This window comes from Thermobia domestica, chromosome 15 (genome assembly GCF_964235325.1).
Source record: "Thermobia domestica chromosome 15, izTheDome1.hap1.1, whole genome shotgun sequence".
Classification (NCBI taxonomy): Eukaryota; Metazoa; Arthropoda; class Insecta; order Zygentoma; family Lepismatidae; genus Thermobia; species Thermobia domestica.
Genome location: NC_137468.1, coordinates 9,462,628 through 9,480,814, shown reverse-complemented (window position 1 = coordinate 9,480,814; position 18,187 = coordinate 9,462,628). Strand labels below are relative to the sequence as shown.

The 18,187-nt window shown below is 35.5% G+C and overlaps 1 protein-coding gene across 2 annotated transcripts in view; it reads right to left on the bottom strand.

Moving 5' to 3' along the window:
* Positions 1 to 1,270: 1,270 nt before the first annotated feature.
* Pi3K92E (phosphatidylinositol 3-kinase 92E) overlaps positions 1,271 to 18,187 on the bottom strand; it is an 82,893-nt gene continuing 65,976 nt past the window's right edge. For both annotated transcript variants that reach the window (XM_081741294.1, XM_081741295.1), the window contains exons 13-17: positions 14,579 to 14,767; positions 11,026 to 11,168; positions 10,746 to 10,897; positions 6,266 to 6,436; positions 1,271 to 1,495 (exon numbers count right to left, since the gene is read on the bottom strand). In XM_081741294.1, the coding sequence (XP_081597420.1) occupies positions 1,286 to 1,495; positions 6,266 to 6,436; positions 10,746 to 10,897; positions 11,026 to 11,168; positions 14,579 to 14,767 (865 nt within the window). In that variant the 3' untranslated portion in view covers positions 1,271 to 1,285. The remainder of the gene's footprint in view (positions 1,496 to 6,265; positions 6,437 to 10,745; positions 10,898 to 11,025; positions 11,169 to 14,578; positions 14,768 to 18,187) is intronic.

Sequence of the window (18,187 nt, the reverse complement as noted above, 5' to 3'; positions counted from 1 at the left end):
GGGTGTTTCAAAACAACACCGACAACGTTTGGGAGGTGATTCCTGACACCAGGATAAGACAAAAAGTATAGACCAACCTAGGTGCATAAATTTTTCCTTTCGGAGTTGTAGGGTGCCGAAATCATGAAAAAATGAACTTAAAAGTTTCATAGCTCCAAAACTAAGGGAACTATTTTAGTCGGGTAAAGACTTCATTTAGGAACTAATATGTGCGCTATCCAAAAATACATGTTTCATAATTCTAAGGTACTCACACAACAATTTTTATAGAGGGAATTTGGATACTGGCCTATACTTTGAAGTACTCACCAACTACCTCTATAAAAATTATTGTGGAAGTACAGCAGGATTTTGAAACATGGATATTTCGATAGGGCACATACTAGTTCCGAAGTGAAGTCTTGATCCGACTACGATAAGTCCCATAGTATTGAAGCTATAGACTTTTAAAGTCATTTTTTAATGTTTTCGGCAGCTTATAACTCCGAAAGGAAGAATTTGTGTACCTAGGTTGGTCTATACTTTGTGTCTTATCTTGGTGTCAGGAATCACCTACCAAACTTGTCGGTGATGTTTTGAAACACCCTGTATATGCAGTATGGTTGGTTATCAAATAATTATTTATGAAGAAGATGGACGATGAACGAATGTGACACGAATAAAGCGAGCTCAAAAATGAATTATAGAGGCACTGGCAGAATGACAAGGGGACAGGAAGGGGATATCCCAGAGAAAACCCGCAGATACAGTGTTGTTTAGTTCAAGCTCATACAGTCTTGGTTCGAAGCACAGCCCCCTAACTTAAAACGCTAGCGCCCTACTATTACAGTACCGCTTCTTTGCATAAAACTGTTTTCAGTTCCAAATTCTAAATCTTTTAGATTACAAGCTCGAATACTAAACAGTTTTGCTGTAAAGTTTTACTATTATCTTTTATTTCTTGACTATTTTAGATTACATGTTTAAAAAGTTACATTGTAAAAATTTTAATATTATCTTGTTATTATTTGAAGTGTTTTAGATTATAGTGTTTCGTATGGAATAAATAAAAAGAAGTTATAATATATTTAATATAATCTTCAACTTCAATGTCATTTGTAAATCCTGAAAGGTTTTAGGGCTCCCTCGTGGCCGAGCAACTAGCGTACGCTCCTCTGGTGTTGGAGACCCGGGTTCGATTCCTGGCAGAAACTCACGTGGTTCGGATCTCACGTTAAGCTCTACGTCTACGTCGCATATAGCCTTGCTGTTGAAAAGGACATTAAACTCTAAATCAAATCAAAAATCAAATCTGAAAAGTTACGCTATAAAATCTATTATCTAGTATTTTAGAAGTATTTTTTGTAAATTCAGTAGAGAAGGCCAAGGTACTTACCAAAGTATCCCTCAAGTAGCTTAGATCCTTCTCTGAACTGAGCTCTGGTAACCCCGTTGAGATCATCATAGCAAACAAAGAAAGAATCAGAGAGCCATGACGTCTCAATATCAGGAACGCCTATAAATGTAGAAGGAAAAGTAATGCATTAATTACTACGTTGTTTCTCGTTTACATTATACAAGTAATTCAGCTTCTATAGCACAATCTACTGCCTTATTGTCTAAACCATGTTAGTACGTTTCAGGAAAAAAAATCGAAATACATCTTATGATCACAATTGTACAGTAACATTTAAATGACAAAACAAATCTTACCTTACATTCTTATTAAAATACACACAGTTCGAATACATCTCTGATTTCTTCCTTTGGAAAATATATGTAAAACCTTTCTTGTCTTGTTCAAAAGGAACATTTTTAGATATTTTGAACATAATATCTTGAAAACGTGAAATCAACTTGCGTGCGTTTCATTATTATTTTTTAAAAGTATTTTATTGGGGTTTATTGGGATTTTCCAGAAGAAAGAGTCAAATCAACTTGTTACACGTTTAGCAACGTAGCAGAACTCACGCTCAGGCAGAGGCCTCAGATGTTTTGAAACAGCAGTTATAATTTATTACAAGATTGTAAGGTGAGTTGTTTTTCGTCTTTTAAATATTAAAAAAAATGCATCCTATAGCATGCACCAGTACATACTCTATTAACACTTCGTTACGGATCACATATACTCTAGTTGCTTAATTTTATACAGTTCTCTAAAGAACTTTAAGTCATTCAGCATGATTCCTGTTATTTGCTCAATTTATATTATAATATATTTCAGAAAGTAGAACCTGAAAATTAGAATGTAATGTCCTCAAGTAATTACAGTTTAAGGAAAATAGATGTGCCAGAAACCTATTAAAAAAAAAAAAAAAAAAAAAAAAAAAGTTAAATGAACAATAATTTAATCACACATTGATATGCACTTGAGGCTAAAAGAGACGGATGATTCACAACCCTTATATAAAAGCTACCCTATATTCGAAAGCAGTTTGATGTACCAACGGGGTGCAGCCACGGGGAAAAGGGGTACCCCGGACCCTCCCCAAAACGTCCTAACTCATAAATTTGTATACTTTCTCAACAAAATTATATTTGTTTAACAAGGAAATGATTGCTGTAGCATGAACATTTATCTTACACTTCATCTGTATTCTTCCGCTTATAAAAACTATCTAGTTCTATCATTTATTTTCTGTAAATATAGGTGGAGTATTTTACAATTACTTATCGTTTTTTCGGGTGCAGAATAATTCCACTTCAATACTACAGAGACGTAAAGCCTTGTAGGATTCCTCCCTTCCCCCGTCACACACAAAAATTTCTGGATGTCCGCCTGCCTTCCAATATCTCATTTCAAAGATAACACATCCTTCCAATCTCCTCAAACGTATCTACCAAACAGTCTTCCACGTTGCCGAAACTATGTAACTACTTAGTTATAGAGCAAATATTCATAGAGCAAAGAGCAAATACAGAGCAAAGCTATAGAGCAAATATTCATAAGGAAAGTGTCTTACTTTGTGTCTTCCCGTTTACTACCTTAATCGAAGATTTCTTTCCTCCGTGAGAACGTCTTCTGCACATCACCTTTATTACTGCGCCACCGATTTCCTATCTTTACATCTCTTATTTATTTATTTATTTTTTCTAAAGAACAATTTGTACATACTATATCCAGTTGACTTAATTTCGGTTTTTGATTAATCTTGATCGTTGTCCCTGTATTTAAAGTCAATGCGCGTTTTCTTTCTGAAAATACTATTGTTAAAAATAACATTTAGACGAAATTCTACATAATGTGGTTGTCCCTCACTTCCACATAATTTGGCTGTTGTAAGCACTAATTTCACTGGCAGGTTTAACATTCCGCAAACTTTGTGAATTTTAGAACTTAGGTGGTTGAACACTTATTCTGGCTCTGTGAAATTTGTTAAAAAGGTTTCTTCTGGCAAGCTGGAGTTCCACACTTTTTATAGAAAAAATGAAATGAAATCTTTGAGTTTTACGTTCCACGGTTATGCTGGTTAGGCTAAAGGAGACGGTGATGATGAATAATAAATGAAATGGTGAAATGAAGGAAGTGGGAGGAAACGGGAGAACCCCGAGAAAACTCACGCACACGGTGTTTGTCCACCACAAAGTTTACTTGGCAGGGGTTGGGATCGAACCCGGAACCCCAAGCACCAAAGGTGAACGCTCTACCACTAAGCCACCGCGGCCCACACTTTTTATAGGTATCAGGTATGGAGTTTCGAAATAATTTTCAACTGACAATTCAACTCGAAGTAGGGATAATCATATTAAACCTGTTAGAATATAAGAGTATGTACGCACAAAGTGTTTTACAATGTGACACTAGCTGTTTCTAAGGAAGTTAGTTATGAGTATGTGCAAATATAAAGATTAGGTAGAGATTATAGAGATTAGATTCATGGAAGATTTTACGGAAGATATTTTGAAGTCAGAGCTAAGAGGCTTTTAAAATATTTGTGGTAAGAGTTTAAAAGAATAAGAATTAGTAAGACGGTAATGGTAATTATGAGTTATCACATAGGTTCAGATTGAGAATAAAGCAAATTGAGAAGATTTGTGAAGTAGTGATTTCGGAGTAGCATTTCTGTAGAAGCACGGTAGAGATTACAAGGGTCATTTTAAGTAAGATTACGAGTTTATAGAAAGAACCTAGAACCTACGTGAAATAATCCCAACAAAACTTTTGACGTAATGTAAATAATCTGAAAACAAACCGAAATTAAGTCTACGGAATATTCTGTATAAATTCTTTTCTAAAAGACAACACAAACTACAATAGAACATGTAAAAATAAGGACCGAGTGACGCAGTAATGAAAATGGTCCTGAAGGAAATTCCCAGAGAGAGAAGATTCAATTAAAGTAACAAACACGGAGGCACAAAGTACGTTTTTTTAAATACGAATATAAGCCCTATAGCTTCTATAAGTACATATGTAACTACTCCCATAAAATCCATAAATGCTCATCGATACTCCTGCAGCGCCCAAATTTCCCATCTTCCTGTACCAGAATATATAACAGTGAATTCGACCAAGCCTTTACATTTCTCACAAAAAGAATTGGGAAGGCATATTACCATCCTAATCGCAAAACTTCTCGCAGGTCATCATCATCTATAACATTCAGCTCACTACACAGTTCATTTTCTATGCACTTATTTTTATCCTTGCGAAATTCTTTCTTATTGAGAAAGGTAACCAAAACCTCTTTATACAGGGTGTCTGTAACCTCTTGCGTTAAATATATACAAGGGGTACAGGAGTCCATTATAAGTATTTTGAAATAAAAAACAAAAGGTCGAGCACACCTAGTTTTAAGTGCCACGCCATCTTGAAGTTTCTGTAATTAGTTTGCACAAGTACGAAGTGGGACTAAAAAATATGTGTATTGTGGTGGTGTTCCAAGGATAGGTACCATATTCTTTTAACCTTCTATTGCAACCAGAAGTGGAAGAAATCAAGCACTTTCACTTTAAAAGTTGACCGCTTAGAGAAAAAACGGTAATAGACAGTGAGAAGCGGTTTTTAGGAATCCATTTAGCATTCTAAGAATAGATACTATATTTTCTCTTAGTCCCCTATTCAAACCGAAAGTTGCAGAAATGAACCGCTTCAGATTTCACGTTAATCGCTATAGAGTAAAAACTGTAATAGATAGCGAGAATCAGTTTCCTGTAATCAATTAAGAGTCCAAAGAATATATTCCATCTCCATTCTAATATCTCTACTAAAAATGGAAGTGGTGAAGACCGGTTTCAATATTGAAAAATATCCCTCCACGTACAAACCAAACTCTTTCACGGAGTGTACACGTAACACTGCTACTTGCCTTTACTATAGTTTTTCGTAAATGGTTTCCGTTCTGTATTTTCTCTCATTACTTTATAATCACAAATCCTATTAATCTGAGGTGTGGGAGACAAGGGTTCGATTCCCGGCAGAAGCTTAAGTGGTTCGAATTTCACGTTAATCAGTAGGTCCACGTCTCATATAGCCTCGCTGCTGAAAGGGACTTATCAACTCAACCTATTAATCTCGGGTATTATGGGCTTATTAGTAAATTTTTCCCGCCCTTACTATTCAAGATAGAAGCTTAAAATTTTGTACACACATTTAGTACATCCTTACTGTCTTTCAGTTGATTTTGAGATCTGTGCGTTAACACAGAGGGGCTCAAAATTTAAAAGAAAAAATCCCTATTTCTCTCAAAATTCCCCACCTCAGGGACACGATAGGGAAATATGAATGGTACCGTTTGTAAGATTGTTCTATTTTGAAGAAATGAAATGAAATCTTCGAGTTTTACGTCCCACGGTTATGCCGGCTAGGCTAAAAGAGAATGTGATGATGAGAAATGCACGAAAATGGTGGAATGAAAAAGTGGGATGAAACGGGAGAACCCAGAGGAAATCCACGAACACGGTTTGTCCACCACAAAGTTCAGTTGGCAGGAGCTGGGATTGAAACCGGGATCCTCTATTCTAGAGACAATGAGGTATGAATCAAGACCTAAGGATAAATAGGGATGATGCTGTAGCTGCTTGACCGAAAGTCTATAATTTACCTTAAAAAAAGTCAAAACTTATAATGGTTAAGTTCTTTCTTTCTTTCTTTTTTTTCCCTGTAACAGTTTTCACTTTTCTTACTATTTACGTAATCACTTTGCTATGTTCGCTTTTGAAATCCTTTGTTCCAAACCATAAGTGAAATACACACGCATACAAGAAAATGACGAAGCAACTATTATGATCTCATAACACAAAAAACAAACAAACAAAAACTAATTTTAAAAAAGTGGAAAGTTACCTGTTCGCAGCGCTTCTGAAATTTCTGAAATTCAATCGCCTCTTTCTTCGTCTGTCCTTTGTTGATCACATTTACAAAATCATGGGTCAACACGAACGGAACACGCTCTCTTCGAAAACCAAATTTTTCTTTAAAATGGCCCAAAATATGTCCAAAATCGATGTGAAATAACTACAAAATAACGTAAAAACGTAACTAATTACCAGAAATAAAGTACGATTAATGTACATGTTACCATAAAAATTAAGATCCTTGAAGGAAAATAATTTATACATTCTAGAAAACCAAATTTTTGTTTTATACAGGGTGTTACACTAAAAGCAGCATTCATCTATGTGCTAAAAAAACTTACGGAGCTTTTAAAACGTTGATGTGAATATTCTGATTTTAAAATATGCTGAAAATGAACGCATTGGTAATCTATTTACTTTTGTATGTGGATGACATTTTCTAGTATATGCATAGTAACGCTTACACTTCGACACTTATTGGCTCTGTACATGTTTTTTCTTTGACTTCATTCAGTGTCTGTCGGTTGTTGGTGTACACCTGCTCTTTAACAATGCTGGAGAGAGAAAAAAACGTATATCACTACATCTAAAGAATATATAGCCTTTATGGGCTAGTTGACTGGTTCGTATTTCCGGTCTTTGTCAGAAGTGAGGCTATAAAGAACCGGACCTATAGTTTGAGATGAGATCTGAACTACTGGAATATGCTCGATCTCTCTCATAGGGAATAAATCAAAAAGTAAAGTGAATATTGAATTTACTCCTGAACAACGGACAATCAAAAAATAAAGTGAATGCTGAATTTCCTCCTGAACAAGAGAGAATCAGAAAGTACGGTGAATATTAAATTTATTCCTGAACAAGGGAGAATCAAAAAGTACGGTGAATACTGAATTTACTCCTGAATAAGGAAGAATCAAAAAGTAAGGTAAATATTGAATTTATTCCTAAATAAGGGAGAATCAAAAAGTAAGGTGAATATTGAATTTATTCCTAAATAAGGGAGAATCAGAAAGTAAGGTGAATATTGAATTTATTCCTAAATAAGGGAGAATCAAAAAGTAAGGCGAATATTGAATTTATTCCTAAATAAGGGAGAATCAAAAAGTAAGGTGAATATTGAATTTATTCCTGAAGAAGGAAGAATCAAAAAGTTGAATATTGAATTTATTCTTGAACAAGGGGAGTATCAAGAAGTAAAGCGAATATTTAATTTATTCCTGAACAAAGGAGAATCAAAAAGTAAGATGAATATGAATTTATTCCTGAACTTGAAGAAGTACAAATATTAAACTGTAGTAGTTATGCATAAGTTATCATACTAAAATCGCACGTAGTCAACACTGCGGTTTGAACATTTATTCCATTGGGAGACCAAATAGTTCATGTCGGCTGCAAAAGATTTGTGCTCCAAACTTGAGTCAGGTAACGGCAGAATCTTGCACTACTTTAAGGTGTCAAAACATTGTGCACGAAGATGTTTCTTCAGGAATCCAGAAACAGAATATTCAGAAGGGGCTAGATTACGACTGTATAGAGGGTGTTCCTCCTGTTGGAAAACACATTAAACCACATATTCACATGTTTATACGTCATCACATTATATCAGTTTTTGACATGTTTCTATCTGTTTCCTCCCCTTCACACACAAGAATCGAATTATACTACATACGCCCTATTTTGTGTAATGTACTAATCACTATGCAACGTTTTGACTAGCTTAGTCAGCAGAAGAAAGAAAACATTACACTCTGTACCAATAGCTGTTAGACGTGCTGTACCTCGATGCCTACTACACACAAAAATTATAACTAAATACATGCAAAACAGTGGATTGTACAGCTAAGTTTAACCTTACTCTTCCATTCTCTCTTGTACATTGAAATAATAATTCGTGAACCTGATACTGCATATCACATCAACTTTAAAATCTTGCAGCTGTTCTAAGTGAATTATATAAAGATTCTCTGTGGACAATTCCTTCCTGTGACCATTTAGACGAAACTATATCTCATATAAGTCGTGAAATGAAGCAGTGGGATATATAATGTTCTTGAAACCAGGCTAAGCAACTACATGCAGTAATTTGCATGTTTGCCTTGGCCCTTTCTCTTCCAACCATGGAAACAAATTAAACGACGGCTACAAATTGAGAAATAGGAACAGGACAGAAGACATTATGTCTTCGTGAGTACTACCGATAATTTTTTAATCCTCCTCACCGTATATTTATGTTATGAAGTTGATTGTAGTTTTTTTTTTCTTTCTTTTCTTTCTTCAAAACGCCCGACAGTTACTGAATTTCCATTGAGAGTTGTTGGTGATTTTCGAATTCTGAATATGGACAAAATGAATAGAAAACAAGTGACACAATTGAATTGTGCCTTCGAGGTTCTATGTTCGATGACCCTCACTCCTAAACTTTTGTGATGTTTCTGACAAATCTAGAGTCAAGCTGCTATATCCGCTCAAACCTTCAATAGAAATCAAGGAAAGTATGGTAGCATCTCGAAGTCAGCATGAAGAGAAAAGTAGCATGGATTCTGCGTGTATAAAAGTTTGCAATACTGCTAATTATGCGGAATTACTAATTTTTCTTTTAATCTGCATGTATATTAGAGGTCATGTGTTAAAATCACCTTCAAGAAAAGTACTAGTAGTATCCAAGTGTAACTTACATATAGTTCAAGGTTACAGAAAATCTCCAGTACTTTCATCAAGAAATCTATGCGAGATTTTTTTTCATCAAAAGCAGCAAGTTTATCAAGATGACAGTTCTTCATATTTTTCAATTTTAAAGCCTTTGGAAGAGAAGATTTTATAAAGTGATTTAATTTTCAAATAACTGATTTTATCTATTAACAAAATACAGAGTAAGTGACAGGAAAACTCTTTGAGGACACAATAAATAAGGCACATCCACCCACAATTTTTTAGAACAATATTAATGCATCAATTCTTTCCTTCAGATTAAAATTAATTTAGCTTTTTTTCGGTGCAGAAATTAGAAGTATTAAAACCTGGCAGAAATACACTTTTAAAGATATAGAAAAAAAAATTAAATGATTTTTTTCAGTTTAACATCCCATGATTATGCCCATTACGCTAAAGAAGACAGATAATAAAGGCAAGTGAATGATAATGAAAGAATTGGTAGAATGAAAATATGGGAGGAAACTCCAATAAAACCCACGGACACGACGTTGTCCAGCACAAACTTATTTGGTCGGGATCGAACCAGGGAACTCACACACCAGATGTAAGCGCTCTATCACTGAGCCACCGTCCCCACTAAAAGATAAAGAAGAAGAAAAATGAAATCTTTAAGTTTTACGTCCCATGATTATGCCGGCTAGGCTAAAGGAGACGGTGATGATGATAAAGGAATGAAATGGTGGAATGAAGAAATTGGGAGGAAAGGAGAGAACCCCGAGAAAACGCACGCACAAAGTGTTTGTCCACCAAAGCTCACTTGGCGTGAGCTGGGATCAAACCAAGGACCCCATGCACCAGAGGTGAACGCTCTACCACTGAGGCACCGCGGCCGGTAAAGAAGAAGAGATAAACGTTTAAGTTAGTAAATTAGAACTGACTTAGTGAATTTAAGGTCATACAGAAGAAAAAAAAATGAAATAATACTATAAAAAAATGAGCACAATCGTAACTCAAAGCTAGGCATTTATCTGAAGACAGTATAAAGCAGAAATGGCCAACGCATCGTCCGGAGTCTACTGGTGAGAAGTAGCCTGTGGTGGTCTGTCATGCTGTCTGTATCTATCAGTGCAATTGTTTTATGTTTCCCTCTAACGAGCGACTGAATATTAGTAGACCGCCAGTGATTTCTGATATGAAAAAGTAGTTCTTGATCCTCTAGATAAATCTAAGAAACACGAAGTGTGTCTCGCGAATGTAGAAATTTTATCAAGAATAAACACACTACTTAATTCTTCTAGTAATCTTTATTTTTAATCTGTGCCCTACATCTTCATTATAATCTTTGCTAATCACTTAATCAATCGTAATCCACAATTACGCTAATCCTCCTATAATTAATCAATCAATCAATATTTCCATAATCTACATCTTCATAAACTGTCTTCATAATCTATATATTTGTAATTTTCCTCCTTATAATCTATACCATAATAATCTCTCTCTATTTGCACATGCTATAACTCCGTAACTCTGTCTGTGTCTTATTCGTAAGCACTTTGTGCCCTGTTCTCATATCCTACAGAGCCTAAAAATGTTGGCCACACTTGGTATAGAATACTTTCTCATAACAAACTTAAAACTCATCTAACCGTGATCCAGTTCTAGTACAGACTTGGAAAATGGTGGCAAAAGAAAGTTATCGAAAATTCAATAATTTGATTCATGAAAACAGAATACCAGAAAAATATCGTAAATCTCATCCCTATAGTTCTTGCATGTATTGTCCTGGTTATGACATACTTAAAAAAACTTACCTGGCCACTTTTCTTAACCATAATGTTATCCGAATGCCTATCTGCTATTCCTAAAACATAAGTTGCAACGCAATATCCAGCACAAGACAATGTGAATTCTTCTATTGCTTTGTTTAGCTCACTTTCTGACGGATTATGATCCTTCAACCACGCTGAAAAAATAAATAAATAATAGTACATGAAAGAAGAACAAAGCTGACGACAAAACGTACAGTTCATAGATACGTATATCTCTAATAAAGCAATGTGTTAATAATAAAATAAATGTCTGAATGCTTACCTAGAAGGGATCCTTTCCTGAAGGCCGATGTAGCCGAGAACATTCCCTTTTCTTTTTGTATATTTGCTATTGTTTCTGCATTTAGAACCACTTCTATGAATCCCACTTTGTGCTCCATTGATATGCAACCATATGGATTCATCCTAAAATTATACAAATATTTTCGTTCAACTTATTCCTATAAACGAAATGCACAAAAAGTTATTTATTTATTTATTTATTTATTGCAAAATTTAATTGCAAAGCCTGTAACAAAATACAGCACCTTACGTATATTGTTATTTTTTTACCTATTTTTTATTCTTTTTATTTAACGTATTTGAAAGTCACTGTGTTTGTGGCTTAATAACTCAGACTGGCTTTGTAGCAGACTTTATATAGGGTGGGAGATAAGTGAGGGCAGATAGAACGTAGAAAATGTCTAGAAATTCTATGTTAATTTTGAAAGGAGTAGAGGGATTGAGATCAATTATTGGATATGATGAATGCATGTATAGCTCCACTAATAGGCGTAATGTGAATCATGGAGAATATCTGAAAAGCCGCCATGTTGGATTTAGCGCAAGAAGAATATACGGGAAAAAGATCATGTGACATATGGCTCTTTACGCACACCGTCTATTGAAATCAATAATGGCCAATACAGTTTGAGGCCTCTGTAACAGGAGGTGTTCCATGCTATGGCAATGTAGCAATACTGTCGTAAAGTTGACGTGAATGAGGAACAACCACAAACGTGAATGAGGCCACTTTCCAGCCAACAAACGTCCCGATCCACCCAATATTCATTCGCGTGCTGGTAAAAGTACAAATATGACCAAGGGTAACCTGACAAGAGTTCATGACTGACGTTTTCTGGCCTTCTATACAGCAGATAAAACTCGCTGATTCTTGGAGAACCAATAAAGATGAAGAATTGGTGCAGAAACCGGATAATGTTGAACATACCTGACTCCTTATCCCTGATGGTTACACGACACTCAACTTGAAATCACTCCCCACTTCCAGTTCACAGCACCAAGGTTTTAAGTTATAATTACATATGCTTTCTACAAAACTGGATATTTGCAAACAGCAGCTGGCATATTCATGACACCTGTCGACTACTGCTTCAATTTCAATGCTGGTGACAGTTGTGACGAGCCCGATTTTTCCATCTTTATCTTTTTTAAAATGTGCCCACTGTTGTCTCCATTTTTGTATCAACCATACAATCATTCTTAAGGTCCATAACAGTTACAATTAAACAGGAGTCTAAAACCGTATTGGCCACTATTGATTTCAACAGATGGTGTGCGTAAAGAGCCCTTTCACATGACCCCTTTCCCGTATATTCTTCTTGCGCTAAATCCAACATGGCGGCTTTTCATATGTCCCCCATGATTCACATTACACTTATTAGTGGAGCTATACATGCATTCATCATATCCAATAATTGATCTCAATCCCTCTACTCCTTTCAAAATTAACGTAGAATTTCTAGACATTATCTACGTTCTATCTTTGCACTTTGCCCTCACCTATCTCCAATTCTGTATACAGTCTGCCACTAAACACCCTCTTTTTCTCGGCTTCTTTTGGTGCTGAATCCAGTGCTAGCAATCATTTCCAGCAATTGAATTCACCAAATCGGAATGGTCGCTTGTCAGAAATAACAGTATCATAACAGACAACTTATACAACTAAACTCACGTATGATTACAATATTCGTTTAGATTAGATCGTGGAATGCGTGTATTTAGTAATTACCGGAATTTTCAATGGGAACTCCCATCTTCCTCAGCGGCGTTTTCTTAAAACATTCACAGCCAACTTATCACATCATATGGCATTCATCGTTGTGATATGGAAGTATCAAAACAAAAACTTTTTTTTCCTAGTAATAAATTACTACCAAAGTTGCACTCTTGAAAATATGAACTTTCACAGGATTCCTCACAAACGTTCCTTGATTATTACTCAAAACCTTCTCAAATGGTGTAGATGTTACCTTGAGATTATAACAGCGCTCGTCCACTAACTGCTATTTTTTTTCACTTTTAACACAAAAAAAAGTACTAATTGGAATTCGTATACAATGATTTTTTTCCGTACTACTCCCTATGGTTCTTCGTTTTCCTCAGTGATCTTTTGTGCATGTGACATTGTGCGACATAGAATTACCCATACAAAATTCATTATTATTCGTATTCTGTACGCAGGAACAATAAATTCTAATAAGAGGTGCCATTTTCCTTTATTTTCAATAGATTAAAATGCTAGGTTTATATGTTTGAGGTCAATAAAAGTTTATATGTTTGTGGTCAATCCTTTCGACAGAGAGTTCTCGGAAACCATAGGCTCTAGACAGATGCCGATTTCACTGATCGATTGCAAATTTTATGTAGATAGTTCAGTTCTAATTGAATATTTAAAAAAACCCGGTCGTTATTTTTTATTACATTTTTAGGGGTACACTGGAAGTGTTGACATTTTAAAAAAGTATCATATCCTATGAGTTATACATTCCACTACAACATAGTTGTCTACAGGGGCTGTATATCTCTGAGACATTTGTTTCATGGCCAAATAATAATGAAAAACGAAGTATAACTATTTCTCCAGTCTAAGATGAATCTTTATTGTTTGGAATGTTTTGCCCAACGAACACCAGATATCACTGACATTATAATTAATTGTGTGTGTAATGTACTTGCTTCCTACATTCTGCATGCAAGAAGAAAGAAAACACTGATCATATATGAATTAGAAACTTCAACCGGAAGTAGGCTCAAATCTTGCAAACGGTGCAAGATATTGAAAAAATAATCGAAAAAATCTCCCCTTTATGGCATCCATTGCCGAATTTTAAGACGTCTTTCATTTGTGTCTGTAAAGGGACATACACAGATGTTGTGAGGAACGACAAGGAGATTCATGCTCATATGTGAATGATGTGCTGTGGAGAGAGCGCAGGTTCAGTTAGTATTTCTTTAGTATGTTACAATATTGTTGGTTCACGGTAAGAAATATTTCTCCTCTAAATATTTAGTTTTACCCCAAAAACTCTTTAAATTAATACATCCTCTTTACCTTCCGCGTAGATTACCTAAGTATTTGAGAATAAAATCCTGACATTGTGAGGCGAATATTCGAACTCACGAGAAATGGGAATGGAAAATGGTCGAAACTTCATAACGAGAAACTGCATTTAGAGTCATCAATTCTAGGAGGCTCATGCGGGTAGGTCATATAGCCAGAAAGAAAGAAAGAAGGAACACTTTCAAAGTTTTAATTGGAAATCTAATCAGGAAACGACCATCAAAGAGATCTACACGCAAATGAGAGGACACTATTAAGATGGATCTCTCACAAACAGGAATACAAAATAGAAACTGGATCTAGTTGGCTCAGGACAGAAGTCAATGGAGAGCTTTCGTGATCGCGGCATTGAACCTCCGAATTCCATAGGCCACAGAGTTACAATGTTAGTTAGTTAGACTACCGTGGCTAGAGAAAACCAAGTCATACCCAATGAATACCATTTAAACGTTAGTTTACGGTTAATACTTGCCTTAAATCTAAGCCTTCGTTCTTCCATAGTTTGTCCATAATCCTGATCATCTGTAGCGTCAACATATCTTGGCGAAGGTCATCTCCATTCTTAAAAATCATGTAGATATCATCTCCATATGGATCATCGTTCTCATAGACTATCCATATAGGTCGCATTTTGCTATCCATTACTTTACACTTTTCGATTCTACAAAAATAAAATTACATACTATAAGTATCTTATTTTATCAGATCTTGTTTCACAAACACAGACAAAAGTAAAACAAGAATTTTAGGAATGATCCAAAAAATGGATCAAAACATTGCTATTTTGGCCAATAATTAGATGTTGGGTCAGGAGCCACAAAATTTTTGAACGGCCTCTAGATAAATCGAGTTTCCGTATATTTTACGGAATAAGCACATCAAACTGAGTTAAGTGGTAGTTTTGGTTTGGATACATTATATGCAGTTCTCCAGATATAAGACGTACAAATAAAAGTTTGGTTGAATGAAATATATTGGATTTTTTGGATTAGAGGCCACAAAAATTTTAATCGGCCCCTAAATCGAGTTTTTTTTTTTTTTTTTTTTTAACGGAATAAGAACAGCATACTGAGTAGTTCTCGAGATATAGGGCGTACAAGAAAATACTTGATTGAATGAAATATATTGGATTTTTTGGATCAGGGGCAACAAAATTTTTGAATGGACCCTAAATCGAGATTTCATATTTTTTACGGAATAAGTATACCATACTGAGTTAAGTGATAGTTTTGCTTTGGCTACAGTATATATAGTTATCGAGATATAAGGCGTACAAGAAAATTTGTAATTGAATGAAAAACATTGGATTTTTTGGATCAGGGGCCACAATCCAGAATGGCCCCTAAATCGAGTTTTCGTATTTTTTACGGAATAAGGACATCATACTGAGTTAGGTAGTAGTTTTGGTTTGGCTGCACTATATGTAGTTCTCGAGATATAAGGCCAACAAGAAAATTTCTGTCTGAAATATATTGGATCTTTTGATCCAACAAAATAGTCACTCAAGAATAATACTTGTCATTACAGCTTGGAACTAAGTAAAACTCAAATAAAAATAAAATATGACTAAAGCAAAGTTCTAGATTTTAGAAACCTGTGCTAACATTGCCGAAACTGTTAACAAAGGACATATACAGGGTGTTTTAAAACCACACTGACAACGTTTCAAAGGTCATTCCTAACACCAAGATAAGACAAAAAGTATAGACCAACCTGGGTGCACAAATGCTTCCTTTCGGAGTTATAGGTTGCCGAAAACATGAAAAAAAAAAAATGAACTTTAAAGGTTGCGACCTACCGTAGTCGGCTCAAGACTTCAGTTAGGAACAAGTATGTGCTCTATCCAAATATTCCAGTTTCAGAATCCTAAGGTACTCACGCAACAACTTTTATAGAGGGAGTTTAGCGACGGACACGTAATTTGAAGTACTCACCAACTGCCTCTATAAAAATTGTTGCGGAAGTACTACAGAATTCTGAAACTGGGATACTTGGATACAGCAGATAATTGTTCCTAACTGAAGTCTTGAGCCGACTACGAAAGTCGCAACTTTTAAAGTTTATTTTTTCATGTTTTCGGCAGCCTATAACTCCGAAAGGAAGCATTTGTGCACCCAAGTTGGTCTATACTTTTTGTCTTATCTTGGTGCCAGGACTTACTTCCCAAACGTTGTCAGTGTTGTTTTGAAACATCGTACATAGTATATAAAACATACGTTTGCTTTCGTCATATTTTACTTTTATTTACGTTAAGAATAATTTTAGAGCAGAAACTTTATTTAAAAAAAAAAAAAAAAAAAAAAAAAAAATGATGTTCACATTATCAGTAAAATTATAGTGATCAACAAGCATTTGGTAGAGGATGTTTGACTCATGGTCTACATGGAAAGGTAAGAGTTGAACAAAAATCCTTACAACAGTCAGTTAATACATTTTTTGTAAAACAGTTTAAAACTTTAAACTTATAGTTTTGCTTTTAAACAATGAAGGTTAGAAAAGAGAGCATGAAGCCTAGAACACGAATTTTGTTCAGACGAAATGGAGAAGGATTTTAGAATTTTAGATTTCTGGGCTTTCGACATCTAAGGCCATTTAGCCCTTCACGATTTGAGGGATGACGTCCCTCGGCGAGCACAGAATCCGGCGAGCCTGGGACCTATAAGTTAGTTACCACCCCGGTATTTGCCTGGGCATGAGGAAAATCCAGGAAAACCTAATTCAGGGTGGCTGGCCTGAAAAAGTGACTCCACCGGGAATCGAGCCCGAGACCGCTCGCACCGAAGGCGAAAGCGTTAGCGACTACGCTACGCGGGGCCACCAGACGAAATAGAGAGTTGTTAATGATATACCTCTTCCCAAACGGAATTATTACTAGGAATACTATGAAAAAAAAAAATGTGTTTGACAATGCCTAATGAAAAGCCTTCCAAAGACACTACAAAGAAATAGGTTGTATACTGTAAAGAGGGGGAGTTTGCAACTTATCCCGATAATAAGGACTGTTCCATCAATGATGAATAAATTTTAAAAAACTTCGGAAATGACTTACACAGATCGAAGAATTAGCCTCAAACGCATTGCTGAGCGATCAGATATTCGTTTAGAACAGGTGTATTATGTTGTTAATTAGATATGAAATAGCTCTCAGCAAAAATGACGGCCAAATGCCTTTTCAAAAGGCAATGCTTCATGAAAAGGAATGAAATGAAATCTTTCAGGTTTCCTACGATTATGCCCTTTAGGCTAAGGGAGGCGGATGATTAAGGCAATTTGAATGAAGATGAAAAAAATGGTGGAATGAGAACGTGAGAGGAAACAGCAGTACCACGAGAAAACCCACGGACACGATGGGCAGTGCTTCATGTCACTGTCACAGGTAATATTGTAGAAACATTATAAATTCGGGCAGGACTTGTTAGCACACCCACTCTATTCTCCAGTTTTAGCTCTCTCTATCACAAGGTCCCTAATTTATTTTTAAAAATATGAGAATTAATTTTCATGACAATGATGACATCACATCTGCTGTAAACAGTTGGTTCAATACGTTTGCGAACCTTTAGAGGGAACACTCGTGAAATAATAATAATAATAAACTGATGTATTACTATTTCTATGTTAGACCGGAAATTTCTTTAACCTTCTTCATATGTCATTGACGCCATTTTGGATTAAAATGAAGTCTTGAATTTGGGAGAGACACGTAATACATCAAACACGACTGAAATTTTCTCAAAAATGAATTGATGATCTTATTACTATCTTTTGGATACCTTAATCAATTGCGGAGATGTCCATTATCCAATTTCAGAGTAGAGGCATTCGAAAATGAAATGAAATTTCAGTTTTACGTACCACGCTTATGCAGGCTAGGCTAAAGGAGACGGTGATGATGAGAAATAAATGAAATGGTGGAATAAAGAAAGTGGGAGGAAATAAGAGAACCCCGAGAAAACCCGGTGTTTGTCCACCACAAAGTCCATTTGGCGCGAGATGGAATCGAACCAGGGACCCCATGCTACAAGCATTCGAGTATCTATTTAGGTACGAGGGCTAAGTCGTAAGTCATGGCAACTTTTTT